The sequence below is a fragment of the Geotrypetes seraphini genome, chromosome 3 (assembly GCF_902459505.1).
Source record: "Geotrypetes seraphini chromosome 3, aGeoSer1.1, whole genome shotgun sequence".
NCBI lineage: Eukaryota > Metazoa > Chordata > Amphibia > Gymnophiona > Dermophiidae > Geotrypetes > Geotrypetes seraphini.
The window spans coordinates 373,270,795-373,292,898 of NC_047086.1; the positions used below are offsets into that span (position 1 = coordinate 373,270,795).

At 38.2% G+C, this 22,104-nt stretch overlaps 1 protein-coding gene across 2 annotated transcripts in view; it reads right to left on the reverse strand.

The window, feature by feature from the left end:
- The window catches only part of EML6 (EMAP like 6), a 523,485-nt gene that overhangs the window by 271,928 nt on the left and 229,453 nt on the right, over positions 1 to 22,104 (reverse strand). For both annotated transcript variants that reach the window (XM_033938328.1, XM_033938329.1), the window contains exons 17-18: positions 3,761 to 3,861; positions 1,807 to 2,009 (exon numbers count right to left, since the gene is read on the reverse strand). In XM_033938328.1, the coding sequence (XP_033794219.1) occupies positions 1,807 to 2,009; positions 3,761 to 3,861 (304 nt within the window). The remainder of the gene's footprint in view (positions 1 to 1,806; positions 2,010 to 3,760; positions 3,862 to 22,104) is intronic.

A 22,104-nucleotide genomic window follows, 5' to 3' on the forward strand; every position in this document is an offset into this window, starting at 1 on the left:
GACATAGCTTTAGTCAGTCTGAAATAATTCTAGGGAGTCTCCCACTGTGATCAGAGCAGTAAGATCTGGATGCCCAGGGAAAAAGTATGTCAGATCATTAGAGCGGCTCATGACTACATTGAGACATGGAAGGCTGACCTTCCAACTTCAATTCTTTCATGGTATCCATAATGAAATGGTAGACTGAAGCTGTCTTAAACAGCTGGTATATGGCGGGATCATCACCCGAATCAGGGCTCCCCGAGGCATTCTGCTTAACTGTTCCACAAAGGGAATCAGTGTCATTCAGGATGGAAGCAGTATCTGGTGAAAAAAGAGGAATAGTATCAGTGTGCCATCTAAGGCAGTATGGATCCATAGGAACCTGGGCACTGGGGATCTAGGTAGTGACATCCGCTAAAGAAGGCACTGGCCTGGAAGCTTGCGGCGTGCCCAATGGCTGTGCCACATGAGTTGGGTCTGTGAGATATTCTCTCCACATGAGCTGGAGAAAATCTGGGAAAAAGCCACATAGCGGGGCTGAGGCTAACTCCTGACGTACCCCAGAAAAGACCTACAATGTTTTGCGCTGCCGCCAAAAACAGGTACCAGGCAAGATTTTCTGCCCATTTTCTGGACCCACATCAGTTCCCCAGCCTTACAGAACACGTGGCACGCAGTATATGGATGTTCCTCTGCCGGCAATCTGGCGCAATACAGACATGAATTCATCTAAATAGTGGTTGAGGAGTCTATTCCTGTCAATTTTTAGCAAAACCGAGGGATTATGAGGCAGAAAAAAAAGTTGAAATAAAGACTGATAAAAATCCACTATGGCTGCTCCCAGTAAATTTGCACCAAAAATAGCCCAAGGAAACTATTTGAAAAAATTAAAAATGCTGAAATAGGGGTTTTGGAGGTAGGAAACCTGAACCCTACCTCCAGAAAGTGCTAAAAATGCCGTTTTTAGAACACCCCGCCCCTCTTCCCAATTTTTAACATAGGAAATAATGGGGCTGTACTCAGTCTTAAAAGTGCCTGCTTATCTGTTCTCTCTGCACCTGAAGTGAAGGAAAAGGAATTTCTGCCTCAAATTTTCACCAAATAGTTCACTTTTCAGGATCTTCAGGCTGCCAGTCAGACAGACCCTGACCAAAACCTCCACCCTCTTGGAACCTCAACACGCGACTAGGGGTGGGAAATGCAGCATGTGCCTTGATACCCTGAGGGTTCTTACTCAGGGAGCATACAGCCTGCGCTTAACCCTCTGACAAGATCAGAAGGCAAGTTTGCTCCCAAAGGAACAAACCCCGAGCTCTGAGGTGACACACAGCAAGCAGGCTGACTCCACAGGTCCACTCAAAGCTTGCCCTGGGAAGCTGCAGTCTGACTCCGCGGGATCTGCTTCCTTTTCCAGGCAGAGAACCCCTGACTAAGGGGTCTCAAGGCACAGAAGCCACCGAAAAGAACAAATTTACATCAGAAAAATAAAATAAGTAGAGCAGATCAAAAACATTTCTGCACGGTTCGCTTATAGAAAGAAAAAACTATAGGGGGCTGTGTTCCTCTGCCAAGTAGGAGGAGCAGAAAACAATGTGTGTGGTTATCTGCAAGACCTGGTTCACGGATACAGATTAAACATCTACTATATAAACTCCAGAGTGGATGTAACAGAAAATGTGTTATCACCATCTCCAATTTGTGATTTTATTTTATTTTTTTTTAGCATAGGTCCTATTTATTCAATGAGACCTGGGGTTAACAGTAAAATAGCATGTCTTTATGTCTTGACAATTTCCTCACTATGAAAAACAAAAAGTACAGTACCTTATCTAAAGCATATATAGCAAATGCAGGTCCATCATGAGCTTTGACTGTTTTAAGTAGAACAATATCTTTCCAAATATAAATATCTCCAGTAGCTGATCCAGAAAAAACAAGTTCTTCCATTCGACCAAAGGAAACACACATCATTGTTTCCAGCTTTCCTTTATTGCCCAAAGTTCCTCGTTTAGAAGTAAATCCACCACCTGGAATTTTTTAAAAAAATGCAGTCAGTAAGTTACCCTAGGCAGACAAATGTAAGTCATGGCTCAGTCAGTTATAGCAAATAAAAGCAAAATAAATATTCTACATATTTTATTCAAATTATTTAGAGTTTTGTTTAATCAATAAAGCCATGTAATAAAAATGAGAAACTATTTGTTTTGATTTGATAATGGCAGTAGTGAGCAGTGTATGGCGCAGTGGTTGGAGCTATAGATCTCAGCACCCTAGGAATGTGGGTTCAAACCCTATGCTGCTCCTTGTGACAATAGACAAGTCACTCAGTCGTCCATAGTCCCAGGTACATTAGATAGATTGTGAGCCTGCTGGGACAGATAAGGAAAATGCTTGAGGAGCTGATTGTAAAACTGCTTAGATACCCTTGATAGGCCATATATAAAAACCTAATAAACTTGAAACTTGATGATTGCAGGAGTGGCCCAAAGCATTCAGTGGGAACAGAGTGGAGGAAGGGGTGAGTTTGTAACTTTTATCTCACTGTATTCAGGGACCAATAATTCGACATTTTCATGGAAATAGGCTATAAAGTCCAGAATGCAATGACATAGAGCTGAAAGGGGAAGAAGGTAGAATGGGAAGATCAGGCGGGAAAGAATCACTATGGTTCTTGTTGCAGGTTTTCAGGTTTCACTGCATCTTTGTCAAGTAGAAACTGACGTTTCAGCCACCCATATTGTGGCTTTCTTCAGGGTGGACTGCCCTGTTCCCAATCATATCAGTGAACCCACTATTTCCAAAGTCACACTGCAGACTTCAGAGCATACCCTGAAGAAAGCCACAGCTTGGTGGCTGAAACATCAGTTGCTACCTCACAAAGACGCAGAGAGACACAGAAACCTGAAACAAGCACAATGTCAGCTGTGGAAACCTTGAGAGAACATCTAACCCAGCTCCATGGGGAGAACATATTTAAACCTACATGAGACTTTTTCCAGGGGCTGCCAGACTGGAGGTGAGACTTCTCTACAACTCCTCCATGTCTGCTACTCGAGCCTAAAGGGAACAGACTCATTTTCTGAGAGCTAGGAGCTCTTTGCAATGAGCACACACATACAGATTCTCACTAACTGGGAAATAATCATACATGTGACACTTAGTGCAAAAGACTAGATAGCACTCCTCTTACTGCTGGATTACTGTCGGAATCTTATTATTGAGCTGATTAATTAGTAACATAGTAAATGAGGGCAGATAAAGACCTGTACGGTCCATCCAGTCTGCCCATTAGTTATTCTCATTAAATATACATGATTAAATTAACTTGTCTCTACTTTGATATTTCTGGGCCATAGACTAAAGTCCACCTGATATTGGCCTAGGTTCCAACTGCTGAAGTTGCCATCTAAGCTCACTCCAGCCTATCCAACCATCCCGTTGTTTGCAGTATAACTACTGTAAAGTCTGGCCAGTAACAACCTCATGTTCCAACTTAGTGGAGTTCCCATTGATGCCCTCTCCAGTCCATAATATTCCAAATCACCATATATGGGACACAAACCATACAAGTCTGTCCAATACTGGCCTTAGTTCTTTAATTTATACCATTTGTTTTCTAATTAGAGATCCTCTGTGTATATCCCACGCTTTTTTAAATTCCATCACCATTTTCCTCTCCATCACCTTCCTCTATTAAGGTACTAGGAATATATTTATACCAGAAGGATTACACAGACATCCTACTGAGCAAGCTACCAAATAGTTCTCAATACTATACCTGTTTGCTGCCAAAATTTAATGTGCTTTATTCCAACGGTTACCAATTTGTCAACATGATAAGGATTACACTTCACTACAAAGATTTTATCTGTATGCCCCCTGTGTAAAGACAAAAAAAGTAAAAGATCATAAAATAGCCCCAAAGTAATTCTGAAATACATTTCAAATTTTGAAGGCTTCCATATAACTATCTTTCAATCTTTTTCTAATTTGTATTATTGATGGGTTGAAAAATAACTACCAACAATGATGTAAATCTTGCCCATACTATGAATATTTCAAGTCTGACAGTGTTTGTCAGATTGTCATATAGATCACAATAAGAGACTAGGAAAAAATGGTAAAGTTCTCATTCATGTAGGCCTATTTACTAATCTGAGATAAAATAGCACATTGTGTCCTATTTTTCTATGAGATTCACTAACCTATGAGACCTCAGTACAGCAGGATATAGAATATTGTAATAATATTTATTTTTGCTCTTCTTTACACAGGAGTATCATGTGTTTTCAGCTGTAGTAATATAAAGTCTGCCCTAGCTCATAAAGAGCCCGGCAAATTCAGCCCTGTTACCTCATAAAAGGCCAGACAAGTGCTTAGTTAAAATAATAAACCTTGCCTCCATCTCTCCCTTCTTTGGCATTTTGACCTCCTAGCAGTAGTTATCACAAGACTAGCACTAAGAGGCTGAGATTACCAATTTGAGTCACTGAGCCATCAGGGCAGTGGTGTCCAGAGATCGTTCCAGCCACCCATCTACTCACCAGGAAGGCTTTTAATAAGTGCTAGGAGAAAGGAGGTATTTGCCAAAAGGGACTAAGGGAGGGGGAAACAAGCTTGTTTCCTGGGAGCATCAAGCTGCATATTAAGAGGCCTGCTCCCAGGAGGAAAATTTACCATACCTCTGAATAGCACAACTTGTGAAATTTAATGCAAGATGCATTAGTCTTCTTTTTTGCATAATGATGAGCTGTTTCGCATGAATTTGCAGGCAATGCATCTCGTCATCTTTAAAATATCTTTAATTCTTAGATGGGAGCTTTCCCCTTGAAGTGGTCTGATAAAGACATTAAATATTTGGGTGTATATATTCCCATTAATCTTTCCACTGTATACGCTTCTAATGTGACTCCCTTACTGCATTCTCTGGCCGTCAAATTACGACTGTGGCAGGACTATCCCCTTTCCCTACTGGGGCGGGTGGCTCTCCTTAATATGATCATACTTCCTTCTTGGCTATACCAATTTCAGATGTTCCCTTTGCATTTGCTCAGAAGGGATGAGAACAACTATATTCGCCTTGTCCGTCAGTTTCTATGGAAGGGTCGCCGTGCTCGTTTACCTTACTCACAGGTGGTGCACCCACAATATAAGGGGGGTTTGGGTTTGCTTATTAAAGACTACTTTCGTGGTACATCTGTCTTTTCTAATACTCCACTGGAACTAGGCATGCTATCAACAGGAGCATTTCAGTGCTTACTTTCATTCTGTCTCCTCTGCCTACTCTTCTGTTGTGCATCTCCAGGTGTTTGGCCTCCCCTTACGGAAGGTGTAGAAATGGGTATGTAAATTTCATGGTGTTAGTGACAGTGAGTCTCCCCTTTTGCCTTTGTGCGGTAATAGGAATTTTTCCCCGGGCATGGGGGGTTCCCGGTTTAAGCAATGGGCGGCAAGGGGGCTGATCTTTTTATTTCATCTGGTGCAGGATGATGGTTCTATTCAACCTTTTCCAACGTTGTGTCAGGTTTATGGCCTCACTGCTGTTGACAGATTTGCTTATATGCAGATTGCGCATTATGTGGCCACTTTGACCAAGACCAACTTGCATTCTGCTCATCAGGACTTACTGTCCACGGCCTATACGTTTGGCTCCCAGATGAAAGTCCTTCTCAAGTTTCATCACATGCACTTGAAGGATGAGACCCCCTTGCCGGATTATGTTACTCTCCAGGCAGATTGGTTACAGGATTTGAATATGACATTTCCGGAGGATATTGTGTCCCGTGCTGTGGCCCGGCTGCCTGCCTTGAGAAAGTATGTGTACTTTTGGGAATATAAATTGTTATTTCGAAACTATGTATGACCTTATAGGGCATATTGTGCGAAATTTCGGCCCACAGCCTCATGTGACAAATGTAGGCATCTGACTGCTACATTGGGTCATATGCTGTGGTCCTGCTCAACTATACAAGCCTTTTAGCAGGGACTCTTTACTTATATTGGGACTCTTTGGATTGTATACATTCGACCTTTGCATCGCTTGCTTTTTGGACTTTCTCCATCTTATCATCTGAGACCAGCGGGCTTGAGTGCCTTTCTCAGGTGGTCCATTTTATGTGCCTTAAAATGTATTTCTCTTAAATGGCTGGACAATGAAGCTCCAAACATTCCTATGTGGCGTTCTCACATTATTCTCCTGTTGGCTTGGGAGCACTAAGATGTGCCTGATCTTTCCACTTTGCAGGGAGAGCGCTTCACAGCTGTCTGGGAGCTTTTCTGGAACACCATGACTCCAGTAGCCCGTAGTCAAGTTTTGAATTGCTGATTGATAAGTTTCAAGTTTCAAGTTTATTTGTTCTTGATGAATCGCCTATTTAAATTGCTAGGCGATGTACAACATAATAAAGTATACAAATAAAATATACAAATAAAATGTTAGTATTAACATATAAAATAACTTTTGTTATGAGTTAAAACTTAACATACTAAACATGTACATTTAAAATCATTTTTATGGGTTAAAACTTACAAGAATTGTGAGGGTAAGAGGGGAAAAAGTTACAATGTTTGCATAGAAGAGAGGAAAAAACATAAAAAGGAAGAACAAAAAGGAGGGTAATGTTAGCTGCTTTAAAAAAATCGATATTTAATATACTAGGAGTCATAAGTATCCTTAAAAAGAAATGTTTTTAACGTTTTTTAAATAAAGTTAAATCTTTTAGTTCTCTAATATATTGGGGTAAAAGATTCCATGAATGGGGGGCCATAACTGAGAACATATCGTGCCATCTGATTCCTATAACTTTCATTGAGGGAACGGAGAGAAGATTGTAAGAGGTTGAGCGAAGAGATCGTGTTGTGCTATAAGGGATTAGCCACCTATTGATGAATTGGGGTTCATTAAAACTTAAGGCTTTAAAAACTAAAAGCAGTAATTTAAAAGTAATACGATGGCTCAGTGGGATTTAATCAACAGAGGGGTAGATGGTCATATTTTTTTGCGTTGTAGATCAATTTCACAGCAGTATTTTGTATTAATTGCAGCCTTCTTTTTTCTTTTTGCATAACGTTAAGGAGGAGAGAATTACAGTAATCTATTTTAGATATTATTAAAGAGTTAATTAGAATATTAATGGATTCAGGCTGTAAGAATTTGGCGAGTGAACGAATTAATCGTAGTTTATAAAAACATGATTTAACAGTATTGCTAATATAATCGTGATATGTAAGTTTATCATCTATCAAAACGCCTAATATTTTTATAGTGGTAACCAGTTCTAATTCAGTGTTGTTAATGAAAATTGGAGAGCTTAATATTGTATCTTTTTTCCAAGAAAAGAGCATCGACTTCGTTTTATTGAGATTTAATGCCAATTTATTTGTGTTAAGCCAGCTTTTTATTATTACAAGTTTGTTATTGATAGCTGCAATGTCATCTTTGTTTTCCGGATCTAATGGATGGATGAGTAGTTGAATGTCGTCAGCGTAAGCGAATGTAGTGAAACCTAAAGATTGTGTTATATTTAGAAGTGGTGAGAGGAATATATTGAAAAGAAGGGGGGATAATATTGAACCTTGCGGGATACCATATTTTGAAGAGTAAATTTTGGACGTGCTATCATTAAATCTGACGAAAGATGAACGACTTGACAGAAAGGAGGTGAACCATGCTAGTACTTGGTCTTTAATTCCAATTGATTCTAATCGATCGATTAATAGGTCATGGTCTATGGTGTCAAAAGCGGCAGTTAGATCTAGGTAGATTAGAACTACGGATTTATGGTGGTCAAGAAAGGAATGAATATTATTGGTCAAGCCTATCATGGTGTATTCAGTGCTATGGAATTTTCGAAACCCAGTTTGGTGGGGATGGAGAACGTTGGTTGATTCAATGAAGTCTGAAAGTTGTTCGAATACAAGTCTCTCAGTAAGTTTTGCCATAAAAGGGATATTTGCAATAGGGCGATAATTAGAGATTTCATCTGGAATAATTTTATGATCTTTCAGAATAGGGGTAATTATGGATTGTTTCCAAGTCTGAGGAAGCGAAGCCGTGAGAAGACTATTTTGTACTAAAGAGAGGATGAAGGGACCCAAGCAGGAGAAAAATGTTTTAAGGTAGAATGGTGGTATTGCTTCGTCGCGAGTGCCCTTTAGATTAATTTTACGCAAACTGAGTTCTATATCATTTATTGTTGGGATTTTAAATTTGGAGCATTTGGACGTCGGAATGGATAAAGAAATATTATTATCTGTAGGTTGACTGGACATGCCTAATTGAAATGTATTTCGAACATTATTTAGTTTGGTTGAAAAGTAATCTGCAATTTCTTGTGCTGTAAGAATGAATTTTTGGATAGTATTCTTTTTTAATAAAGGAGATACTGATTTCATCAGTGAGTATAAAGCTGCTGGATTTTTAGCTTCTATAATTTTTTTATTATAATATTTGTTTTTGGCTTGATTGATTTTTTGTTTGTAAAATGATGCGTGTTCTTTGTAATGTTGTAAGTTTTTGAAAGATTTGTCGTTTCTCCATTTTCTTTCTAGTGATCTCTGCTGTTTTTTCAGAAGCGTAAGCTCTTCTGTATGCCAAGGGTTTAAAGATTTGCGGCTTGAAATTGTTTTGGATATTAAAGGAGCCTTAGTGTCTACGAGATCCCTTAATGTGGATTCCCAAATTAGAAGTTGTTCGTCAAAGGAAGAGGAGTTGAAAGTTGTACTGATGGAATTAAAAATAGCTGTTACATCAGTTAATTCAATTTTTGAGAAGTCTCTATAAGAAATTGTTTTGTGATTTGCAGGTAATAAGTTTGGTATGATTTGTTGAAATGTAAAACTACAGGATATAAGGTGATGATCCGACCAGGGTACAGGATGAATAGAAGGTTCTGAATATTTGAAAGGAGGAGATTTAGGTATAAGTATCATGTCAAGAGTATGTTTAGCTATATGAGTTGGTTGGTGAATAATTGGAGACAGGTTTACGGTGTTTATAAAAGTAAGCATGTCCTTTGTAGCTGATGTTGATTGATCTTCAAAGTGTATGTTAAAATCTCCCAAGACTAGGGGATTGAAGCTGTGCAGTGATCAAAAATTAGATTTTGTAATGATGTTATGTTGTTTTGTCCAATGGGAGGAGGAGCATAAAGTAATAGTAGTTCGAAGTTAGGATGAAATTTTATTTTAACATGTAAGTATTCGATAAGGACATTACCTAATGATTGGTCGCAAGAATCGATCAAACCGTTTTGAAAAATGATGGCTAAACCACAGCCCTTATGATTATGGCAGTGATTCCAAAGATAATCATAATTTGGGGGGCAGCAATAAGATAAATAAGCTTCTTCTCCTTCTGATAGCCAAGTTTCTATAATACAGAAAATGTGAAATCCCTGGGTTAAAATTGTATCTTTTAGAAGGTGATGTTTATTTTTGATTGATCTAGAGTTAATTAAGCCTATTTTTAAGTTTGTATTATTACTATTATAGTTAAAAGTGTTTGAAGATAAGAGTCTATTTGAAGAAGTATTAGAGAGTTTAGGTAGAGTAGGAATTTCTACTATAGTCTTTGATCGGGGCGGGATAATACTTTTTGAGGGAGGTCGGTGGCCCCAGTGGACCGGAATATTATAGCTATTTGAAGTCATATTAATCTTTGTATTATTGGGATTAAAGATGATTAACGATTCCGAAATTAAAGTATGGTGTGAGAATAAAATATTAGTAAAAAGTAAAAGACAGAATAAAAATGTAGAATAAAAAAAAGTATAAAAAAGGTGGCGCCCTCAGTTTGCGCACGAAGGAGCAGGATCTGCTCCTTTTGCGCGCTCCTTCGGCGTGCGCCGCAGAGAGTCTGGGAAGATATAGCATATGCTAACCTGTTGGGGGCGGAGTCCGGCGCAGAGACAACAGGGAGACAGCAATGGCTGTTGGGGACTGTTTTCCTTTGAGTTGGTTATTTTGTGTTCACCTTGGGAACCCGGTCCATGGGGGTGGGGGGGATTGCTTTCTTTTTTATTTTTTTTAAATTCTTTATTCATTTTATGTTTAACATCAAGTTCACAGAAAGTAATGACAATTTTGACTAATAAATCACTTGAAATTCCACAAACATTTTCAATAAATAAAATTTATCCCCTCCCCTACCATCATAATAACATTAAATAATACATATAATATAATAAATTCTTCCATACCTTCATAACAAATAATGAACTCCACCCCCCCCCCTCTATTAAAATGTTGTTGGAGTACTGCTTGTTAGGATGAATCTTAGTATCTATGTTTTGCCTGCTCTAGTAAAAATCATTTTACCATAAAATATCTTTATTGCTTTTTCATTATTTTTTCACACATACTGGATCAGATTTTTATGTGTTATTGTATGTAAGGCTTCAACCTGACCAACCTGGAATGAGGTGGTAGAGATGAACAATGTATTTGAATTCAAGAAAGCTCGGAACAAGTAAATTGGATCTTTAAGGACAATGAAAGGATAATATATGGCATGGATAGACAGACTAGATATCTTTATCTGACTTCATTTTTTCTCTCTTTCTCTGAATATTGCTACTATTGAGGCTTCACAGAATACTGGGCTAGATGGGACCATTGTTCTGACCCAGTATGGCTATTCTTATATTCTAACCTTTTGTGATGTCAGAAACAAACCATCACAAACTTTCTACTGCATAGCACTGTGGAATTTCTACTGCAGCATAACCAAGTTGTCCATATGTGAAGAATGAAAAAGGCATTGTTTTTTTTTGGTTTCCCTGCTGTGTTCTTGCAGTGAAACAAGTATCTAAGGCCTAGTCAGTCCTGAGACTAGCCATGAGAATTTTAAGAAGGAAAAGTTTGCCTTTTTGCAGATGATACCAAGATTTGTAACAGAGTAGACACCGAAGAGGGAGTGGACAATATGAAAAAGGATCTGCAAAAGTTAGAGGAATGGTCTAATGCCTGGCAACTAAAATTCAATGCAAAGAAATGCAGAGCAATGCATTTGGGGATTAATAATCAGAAGGAACCGTATATGCTGGGAGATGAGAAGCTGATATGCATGGACGAGGAGAGGGACCTTGGGGTGATGGTATCCAAAGATCTAAAGGCGAAAAAACAGTGTGACAAGACGGTGGCTGCTGCCAGAAGGATGCTGGGCTGTATAAAGAGAGGCGTAGCCAGTAGAAGAAAGGTGTTGATGCTCCTGTACAGGTCGTTGGTGAGGCCCCACTTGGAGTATTGTGTTCAGTTTTGGAGACTATCTGGCGAAGGATGTAAGAAGACTTGAAGCGGTCCAGAGGAGGGCAACGAAAATGACAGGAGGCTTGCGCCAGAAGACATATGAGGAGAGACTGGAAGCCCTGAATATGTATACCCTAGAGACAAGGGAGATATGATTCAGACGTACATATACTTGAAAGGTATTAACATAGAACAAAATCTTTTCCAGAGAAAGGAAAATGGTAAAACCAGAGGACCTAATTTGAGGTTGAGGGGTGGTAGATTCAAGAGCAATGTTAGGAAATTCTACTTTACGGAGACGGTGGTGGTTGCCTTGAATGCGCTCCCGGGAGAGGTGGTAGAGAGGAAAACAGTGACGGAGTTCAAAGAAGCGTGAGATGAACACAGATGATTAGAATCAGAAAATAATATTAAATATTGAACTAAGGCCAGTATTGGGCAGACTTGCACAGTCTGTATCGGTATCTGGCCGTTTGGGGAAGGATGGGCTGGACAGGGCTTCAATGACTGGGAGGGTGTAGGTGGGCTGGAGTAGGTTTTGACAGAGATTTCGGCAGTTGGAACCCAAGTACAGTACCAGGCAGAGCTTTGGATTCTTGTCCAGAAATAGCTAAGAAGAGAAAATTATAAAAATTTAAGTTGAATCAGGTTGGGCAGACTGGATGGACCATTCGGGTCTTTATCTGTCGTCATCTACTATGTTAAGATACAACAGTATTACCACCATCTTGTGCCAGCTTTGGAACACCAACATTCCTATCAGGATCTTGTCTCTCATTAATGAAAACATCTGCATCAGACTTTCACTTGAAATATGTCTGATTTGCTCTGCTAAGATCAGTGAGCTTCAATTCAACAAAAGAGACTTCTTCCACTATTCAGGCATTTGCATATAACACTGATAACTACAGGCAGCCCCTGGGTTAAGAACGTCCAACTTATGTCAGACTTGTACTTACAAACTAGGGTCTGTCTGTGCCAGTGCGCTCCTCTTCCTCCCTTCCGTTTCCCAACGTGCCCCTCATTGTCCTTCCCTCTCTCTGTGCTGAGTCATGCCTCCTTCCCTCCCAGCCACACTTGTCTTCACAAAGCTGCGGTCGCGGTTCCAACACACAGTCTGCGGTTGACCTGGAAGCCTTCCCTCTGACATCAGGCTGCCAGCTGAGCTGACTCCACTGAGACCTCCACCCCCATAGAACCTCAAAGTGTAACGGGAGGTGGGAAATACACAAACCTTTTTAAATCAAAACTATAATCATTTCTATTTAAGGATGCTTTCAACTTATAACCGTCCTGTTAAGGAAGCACAGCATACTTTTCTCTCAGTTTAACCCTTAGACATGTTCCCTTTCCCTTATGTACTTACCATTATCATTCTTTACTTTAACAAATGTAGTTCCAATATATCTGTCTTGTCTATTGCTAGTCTTTTAATATGTGCATGAAATATATTTTATGTATCACCCACTGTTTTTAACATTATTGTGCTCCGCCTTAAGAATGCAGGGTGCGCATTGCGCCTCAATATACAGGGTATTTCATACTAGTAACTCATACACAGACATGCAATTTAATCAAAATAATTTTTATTCAATTTTATGTCTAATTAAGCTTGAGGTTCAAATTAGAATTAAGATTACATTGCCAATTACATTCATTACCAACTCGGCAAAACATTCTGTGTATGGAGGGGCCGTCTCTTCCAAGGCTATGTAGCCCATATGGAGAGAGAGGATTCTCCCCCAAACAAAAGCTGGTGCTTGCTTATGTATTCTCGCAATGATCAATATTACACCACTTCAATCTACCAATGGTCAGCTAACACATCACTGAAGAAGGCTGAGCTTATTTAAATAATAGAATTCCTTTTAGCTCTTATAGATATCAGGCTTAAAGAAAAGTTTTACAAATTATATATTTGTTTATAGCAATTTCTGAATATGCCTAATACATTATAATATACCCAAAGAAAACTCCCTTTCCCAGTATCCTTAAGAGTTTGAATCAAAATAGTTCTCTGTGTCTTTAGGAACTCATGCTCTGGAGAAGCTGACAGTTTCAAGTTACAGAAAGAGAGCTCATACGGCCCTCCTTAATGAGAATTAAACACAATTAAATAACTTCTTGCATTCCTACTTTGTTTCACTTGCATAATAATTTTTTTTTTAAATTCTTTATTCATTTTTACATCTTACAACAAGTATATCAGAAAATATAATTTGAACTTATACAATGTCACTTGATTAACTTTCATATACAACTTAAATTATAATATTTAAACCCACCCTCCCATCCCTACTAATTCATATATCATATAATATATTATATAATCTTTTCTATTAATCTAAATATTTAATATCAGATCAGAAATCCCTCCCCCCATCCCTCACTTTACAATTGAACAAATTCCTTAGGATTGTCAGCATCTATGAGACAAACTTGGTTATTTTTGTTACATAGAGTGTTTTGGACCCCTGATCGCTTACAAAAATTAGATAGTTCTAAGTCCAATAGATGCTGGCACTGTAATCTGGAACCTGGGACATTAGATCATCTAATTTATTATTGTCCCTGTATTAAGATATTTTGGAACTCAAAATGGTCTCAAGTAAATGCATTATTGGAAAATCATGTGGCACTCTCTTATGATACAGTGCTATTTGGTATGATGATGAGGAAAAAGAGTCAAATATCACCAGAGAACAACAAGCTTTTATTAGTTATGACAGGGGTTGCCATCCAACATATAACCAACAATTGGAAAAATCACAGCAACCTTAGTTATACTTTTTGGTGGAATACATTATGCCATATATTTAAAATGGAACGAGCAATAGCAATTCAAAGAGGGACATATACTAACTTTATAAAAATTTGGGGGCCATTGACAAAATATTGTACTGAATAGTCATCACTTCTTCTCTTCTCTTTTTCTCTTACGGCACACTAAAAAGAGGGGGGGGATTTGGAAATAATTTTACATAATATGTTATAATATGATATATAATTTGTGTGTATTTTATTGAAAATATGATGAAGGTGGTAGGGGGGATATTGATGTACTAGATTTTTATGTATAGATATCAAAGTGGACAATAGAATAATAAATGATCTAGAGTCCCTGTCTCAAGTTGACAATGCCAACATCTATTAGACTTAGAGCTATCTAATTTTTGTAAACGAACAGGGGTCCAGAATGCTCTATGTAACAGAAAAAACCAAGTTTGTCTCAGAGATGCTGACATTGTATATCTCATCCTCCAAGATCAAATTTGTGGCAGTAATTTGATGCTTTATCTCAATGCTCCAAATGTCCCTCAAACCAGTTTTTGGTTTCTTATTCATAAATCCAGATATCAATTTATACCAATGTGCGGCCTGGTATCCCAGTAAATCCACCTGAAAGCATAAGAATTCCAAACTATATTGATTATTTAGATTTTTCCATTCAGGGAACCCCGCCTGAATGGCCTGCTTCAGTTGCAACCATCTATAACTTTGTGATTTATCAAGACCAAATTTATGTTGCAACTGTGAAAAATCAAGCAGTTTACCATTATATATAACATCATCTAGAATCCGTATACCTGCCATCATCCAATGCTTCCAGATGACCTTAAATCTGCCAATTTGAATTTTGGAGTTAAGCCATATAGTCTGATTTGTTGATTTATATATTGGAATAGGTGTTAAATTATTCACCATTCTTAAGATTTTCCATGTATCAACTAATATTCTGTTTTCTTGATACTAAGAACATGGTTTAATCTCAGAGGAAAAATGAGTCGCCATTCCAACCACAACCAATCTGGAATATTTTCAATGGGCTCTGGGAGGACCCAATACATACCTTGGTGCATGATATAGGCTTGATGATATCTATAAAAATTGGGAAAATTTACCCCTCCCTCCACAATTGGCTTTTGTAAAGACACTAAAGCAATTCTAGCAATTTTACCCAGCCAAATAATTTTTGTTAGAATACTATTTAACTTTTTGTAAAAAGACCCCTGAAAAAATACCCATTTGATAACAAACCACAGGCAATATCATCATTTTAATAGTTTGGACCCTCCCCCATCAAGAAAGATGTAAAGGATTCCATTGCTCACACATTTCTGTAACCTTCTGTAATAAAGATTTTTCATTTACTTTCATTGTGTCTTCCAGTGTGTTTTTAATCCAAATACCTAAATATTTTATTCCATCTTTTTTCCATAGAAAAGGAAATGAGTCAAATAAACCTTTTGTACAATGTACATTAAGTAGAAGAACTTCTGATTTACTCCAATTTATCCTATATCCTGAAAATTTTCCAAATTTATCTATTAATTCAAGTAAACATGGAATGTTTGTTTCAGGATTTCTCAAATCAAGCAGTATATCATCTGCATAAGCAGACTTATATTCCCGTTCTGAATAAGGAATACCCTGTATCCCCTTTACCTTTTGAATAGCTAATAACAAGGGTTCTAATACAATATCAAAAAGCAAAGGAGATAAGGGACATCCTTGTCTAACCCCTCTGCAAACTAAAACATTCTGAGAAATTATTATTAATATACAATCTAGCATTTGGGAAGCTATACAAGGATTGAATCATCTGTATAAATCCCAAACCTATGCCAAACCATTCTAATGCTTGATACATTGAAGGTCCATTTAACACAATCAAAGGCCTTCTCTGCATCCAAGGAAACAAAAAAGGCCAGATCTTTCATGGCTTTTGTTAAATATAACATTTGAAAAGCCAATCTGGTGTTATTATAAGAATGTCTCTGAGCAACAAATCCTGTTTGGTGCATACCAATAATATGAGGGAGAACCTTGGCTAAGCGTAACGCCAATGCTAATAGTTTTTCATTAACATTTATTAAAGAAATAGGCCTGTAATTTGGCTTTGGCAAAACTATAGTTAATGATTCTGCCATAGTGCCTGTGTGCCTGTAATGCAACCCTTATTGAGTTGAGCCTGATATAAATTTAACAAATGTGGCAATAGGGTATTTTGAAATTCTTTATAAAACTCTACTGTAAAACCATCATCATCTGGAACGGATCCTACTCTTAAGGACCTCAATGCCGTTTATAATTCATTTAATAATATAGGCTTATCTAAACTTCTTTTTATATGTTCAGGAAGTTTGGGTCCTTCTAATAATTTCAAAAACTCTAAGCCATCTCTTTCTTTATCTGAATAAGGCTCAGAAGAATAGTCTTATAAAAATGTAAAAATTGTTCCAAAATAGGACTAATTTGAGAGTGAATATTTCCTTTCTCATCTTTAATTGCAATTATTTTTCTTTCTTTTTTTTGCTTTGAGATAATTCGCCAATAATCTTCCAGCCTTATTTGAATTTCCATAATACAGAGCTTGCTGAGAAAATAAATCTTTCCTAACCAATCTAGAAGAAATCTCATTGCACTTACATTTAACTTTTAAAAGAGCTTGTAATGTAGAGTGCTTCCATTTTTCAACCAATTTTGATTCTAAAATCTTAATCTCCTTTTCAAGATTAAAATATTGTATTTTAACCTGCTTCTTAATATATGCTGATAATGAGATAATTTGCCCTCTCATGGTAGCTTCAAAAGCATCCTATAAGGTTTCCTTAGAGATTTCTTCTATATCAGGGGTGTCCGACCTGCGGCCTCGTGAAGTATTTTGTGCGGCCCCGTTCAAGAGCGATGCAGTGTTTTCCTCTGCTGCCCCCAGGTGTTTACTGTCTTGTCAGCTCCCTCCTGTCTTGCTGCAACGTTTGCGCGGCCCCAGAAACAATTTTTTAAACCAATGCGGCCCAGAGAAGCCAAAAGGTTGGACACCCCTGTTCTATATTATTAAATTGAAAATATTTGTTCATTTTTAATTGAAAATCTTCACAAAATTTTGGATCTGCAAGCAATGTATTATCAAATCTCCATACAGATCTGCTATTATTCTGATCAAAAATTTTAAGTTCAACCCACACCCCTCCATGATCAGATAGAATAATTGGATCTATAGAAGCTTGTGTTATCTGTTGAGCCAATTGATCTGAAACAAAAATGTAATCTATCCTTGAAAAGGATTATTTACATGAGATCAAAATGAAAATTCCCGCCCATCAAAATGAAGTATTCTCCATATATCTTTTAAATTACAAGATTGTACAAAATTATCTAATCCTAGTGATTTCATAATTTTACTAGGATTTTTATCCATCAGAGGATCCATAACGGCGTTAAAATCCCCTGCCACTACTAAATTAGAAGCAGCCAGTGGTAAAATCAATTGTTGTAGAGATTTGAAGAACTCAATTTGATTAGAATTAGGGGCATATACATTAAAAAGCGCCATGGTAGTATTTCCCATGCTCATATCTACATGTACCCATCTTCCTAAAGGGTCTGAAGCAACTAATTTAAATAATGCATTACACTTTCTATTTACTAAAATCGCTACTCCAGCCTTCTTTCCTATAGCAAGGGCATAAAAACAATGTTTTATCCATTCTCCCTATAATTTTGTAGATTCTATAGCTGACAGATGTGTCTCTTGGATATAACAAATATCTACATTCCACATTTTGTTGTTTTAAATATAATAATGTTTTTTTCCTTTTAATCGGATGGTTGAGGCCATTAACATTTAGTGATAGTATTTTTAAATCCATTATATATATTATATTTATTGTATACAATTATCATACAGTAATTCAAATTATAATGTGTACATATTAAATAATCATTTTTCCCAAATTTAAAAACTAAAATAAAATCCCCTATCCCACCCATCCCCCTCCCCTCCATATCCCCACCCCACCCTCTTCCCAACCCTCCCAAATTAATAGTGAAAACTTGGAAACACACATATGATATCAGGTGATAAAAAAAACCCCACAGGTTAAACTAAAAATTCAATATATACTTATAATAAGCCAATTAATTCTATAATATGAATCATGAGTTTTATATAATTGATCTAACTTTTAAAACTATCTATAATAAACTACTGATGATTATAAATTCCTAATTGAAATAGTCCATCAGAACTCTATATTTTCTTAAAAATAAAACCAATTTTGTATGTGTTTATAAGTAATCTGTTGTAATAAATATTACTACTAAATTATAACTACTTCTTACTAATATATAAGCTTAGGTACATCATAAAAATACTTCTCAATACTATACAGTATCAATTAATAATTATTCTTTTTAGTAATCCTATAATCTCTTATCTTTCCCCAACTTATCATTACTTATGCTTATTACTTACAATTATGAATAAATTCCCCCCAATTCAATATTTTATCTTATAAACATTTAATTATTTTGAACCAATTTGAATTTCATCTCTCCTAAATTTTATCAAGGTGTGCTACGGGGGTTAGCGCGTCGGACATTTCATCACGCGCTAACCCTGCGCTAACTTGGAGGCTGAAGGAAAGGTCATACAGCAATCTTGCCCGGTGATCGTCTGCTTAGTTTTTTCAATGTAATCACCGAAAAGTTCATTTCCTATTCAAGGGATATTTGCAAGGCACTCTTGAAGAGTGAGCCCCAAGCTTGATTCACAAGCCCATGCTTGTCATCTCATTACAATGGACAAGGCTAATAAGTACATAAGTACATAAGTAGTCGCCTCCGCCGGGGCAGACCAGAGGTCCATCTAGCCCGGCGGTCCGCTCACGCGGTGGCCCATTAGGCATATTGCCTGATCTGCGGTCCTTGACTAATTTTATGCCTACCTCAACACTTATCTCTAAACTTTCCACTGCTCTTATCTGTACCCCTCAATCCCTTTGTCCTCCAGGAACCTATCCAGGTCATCCTTGAAACCCTGTACTGTGCTATTTCTTATTACGGCCTCCGGAAGGGTGTTCCATGTGTCCACCACCCTCTGTGTGAAGAAGAATTTCCTTGCGTTTGTTTTAAACCTGTCCCCCTTCAATTTCATCGAGTGACCCCTTGTTCTTGTGGTTTCTTTCAAATTGAAAAATCTATCCTTGTCAACCTTTTCGATGCCCCTCAGGATCTTGAAGGTCTCTATCATATCTCCTCTGAGTCTCCGCTTTTCCAGGGAGAACAACCCCAGCTTCTTCAGTCTGTCAGTGTATGTAAGGTTTTCCATACCCTTAATCAGTTTAGTTGCTCTTCTCTGGACTCCCTCAAGCATTGCCATGTTCTTTTTGAGGTACGGTGACCAGTACTGTACACAGTATTCCAGGTGCGGGCGCACCATAGCCCGGTACAGTGGCAGGATGACTTCCTTCGTTCTGGTCGAGATACCCTTCTTAATGATACCTAACATTTGATTTGCTTTCCTCGAGGCTGTGGCGCATTGTGCCGACGCCTTCAGTGTTGTGTCTACCATCACTCCCAGGTCTCTTTCAAGGTTACTGACCCCTAGCATTGATCCCCCCATTTTGTAAGTGAACATCGGGTTCCTTCTCCCTATATGCATGACCTTGCATTTCCCTACATTGAAGCTCATTTGCCACTTTTTCGCCCATTCTTCCAATGTCGTAAGATCCCTTTGGAGATTCTCGCAGTCTACCGTGGTTTCAACCTTGCTGAATAGTTTGGTGTCATCTGCGAATTTTGTTCCCGCCTCCAGGTCGTCAATGAATATGTTAAACAGGAGCGGTCCCAGCATTGACCCTTGAGGAACCCCGCTCGTGACCCCTTGCCAGTCCGAGTAGTGGCCCTTTACACCAACCCTCTGCTTCCTGTCTGCCAGCCAGTTTTTGATCCATCGGTGGACCTCCCCTCGCACCCCGTGATTCCATAGCTTCTTGAGCAACCGCTCATGTGGTCTGGAAGTTACATCAAAAGCATCAAATGTTGATCTTGACATGAATGTCCTGGTCTTAAGGAGATCATGCGAAGTTTGCTGAAAATCAGGAAGCTGGTCTTCAGAAATGAATTGTTCATAATGAGACAGGTGTGAATAAACATGTGGATAAAGGTGAGCCAGTTGATATAGTTTATCTAGATTTTCAGAAAGCATTTGATAAAGTTCCTCACGAGAGGCTCCTGAGAAAATTAAAGTGTCATGGGATAGGTGGCAAAGTTCAGTTGTGGATTAGGAACTGGTTATCAGATAGAAAACAGAGGGTAGGGTTAAATGGTCATTTTTCTCAATGGAGGAGTGTAAACAGTGGAGTGCCGCAGGGGTCTGTACTGGGACCGGTGCTATTTAACTTATTTATAAATGATCTGGAATTTGGAACGACGAGAGAGGTGATTAAATTTGCAGATGACACTAAACTGTTCAAAGTTGTTAAAACGCATGCGAATTGTGAAAAATTGCAGGCGGACCTTAGGAAATTGGAAGATTGGGCATCCAAGTGGCAGATGAAATTTAATGTGGACAAATGCAAAGTGATGCATATTGGGAAGAATAACCTGAATCAGTTACCTGATGTTAGGGTCCACCTTGGGGGTTAGCGCCCAAGAAAAAGATCTGGGTGTCATTGTAGACAATATGGAGAAACCTTCCGCCCAATGTGTTGCGGTGACCAAAAAAGCAAATAGGATGCTGGGAATTATTTAAAAAGGGATGGTTAACAAGACTAAGAATGTCATAATGCCCCTATATCGCTCCATGGTGCAACCTCATTTGGAGTATTGCGTTCAATTCTAGTTTCCTTATCTCAAGAAAGATATAGTGGGGTTAGAAAAGGTTCAAAGAACAGTGACCAAGATGGTAAAGGGGATAGATCTCCTCTCGTATGAGGAAAAACTAAAACGGTTAGGCCTTTTCAGCTTGGAAAAGAGATGGCTGAGGGAAGATATGATTGAAGTCTACAAAATCTGAGTGGAGTAGAATGGGTACAAGCAGATCAATTTTTCGCTCTGTCAAAAATTACAAAGACTAGGAGACACTCGATGAAGTTACAGGGAAATATTTTTAAAACCAATAGGAGGAAATTTTTTTCACTCAGAGAATAGTTAAGCTCTGGAATGCTTTGCCAGAGGATGTGGTAAGAGCGTATAGTGTAGCTGGTTTTAAGAAAGGTTTGGACAATCTCGTGATCCCTTATCATCAATATTGAACTTTTTTAGAACTTGACCATTGGCTGTCTAACAACTAAGGCCTTACTTATGCCGTTAATACCTGTTCCTGTCAAGTGCTGGATATCTCCTTCATCGTGCCAGTGATGACTCCATGTCTTCTTGCTTGGTGCCAGATACTTCCTCCTGCATGTCAGCTGTTTCCTGGTTGACCCTGGCTGTGAGCTTGGTGGTGCTGGCAATTTTTCAACTCTCAATGGAGATTACTGTTTCACCTGGCGCCGTGGACATGAGATTCACTGTTCCTCCCCTGTTGCTGATTGTGGCTTTGGGCCCGACTCTGCACATCAGGGTGGATGGATGGCTGTAGAGCCCTGCCGTTTTTCTTTCTCCGGCTGCGGCAGGAATCCAACATCTCCTCGACGACTGATGGATGGGGTTGAGGTGCACCTGGTCCTGAAGTGCTGTGTGCCTCTCCCTTGCTGTCGATGAATCTTTTCTAACCGCTTCTACAAACTTCGGCCTCTTTCAAAATAAGAACTAATTGGACTGATGGGATCATCTTTAACTTTATTTTTATTACTCATACTTTTATATCCCATTTTTAAAATTGATTTACCCCTTATTTTTACTTCTTTTACTTTGCTTAGATAAATTTTATGCCATTTCCCTCTTAGGTATTTTACCCCACTGGTGCTTTGAGATTATTATTTTCATTGTTAAAACTTTTTCCTATGTTGTACCTACTTTTCTGTAACCGCATCAAACTGTAAGGTATTTTGCGGTATATAAATAAACACTTATGTTATGTTAAGCACTCTGGCTTTCTTTCACCATTTATGAAACCTCTCTATTGCGACTCCCTATATGTTCTGA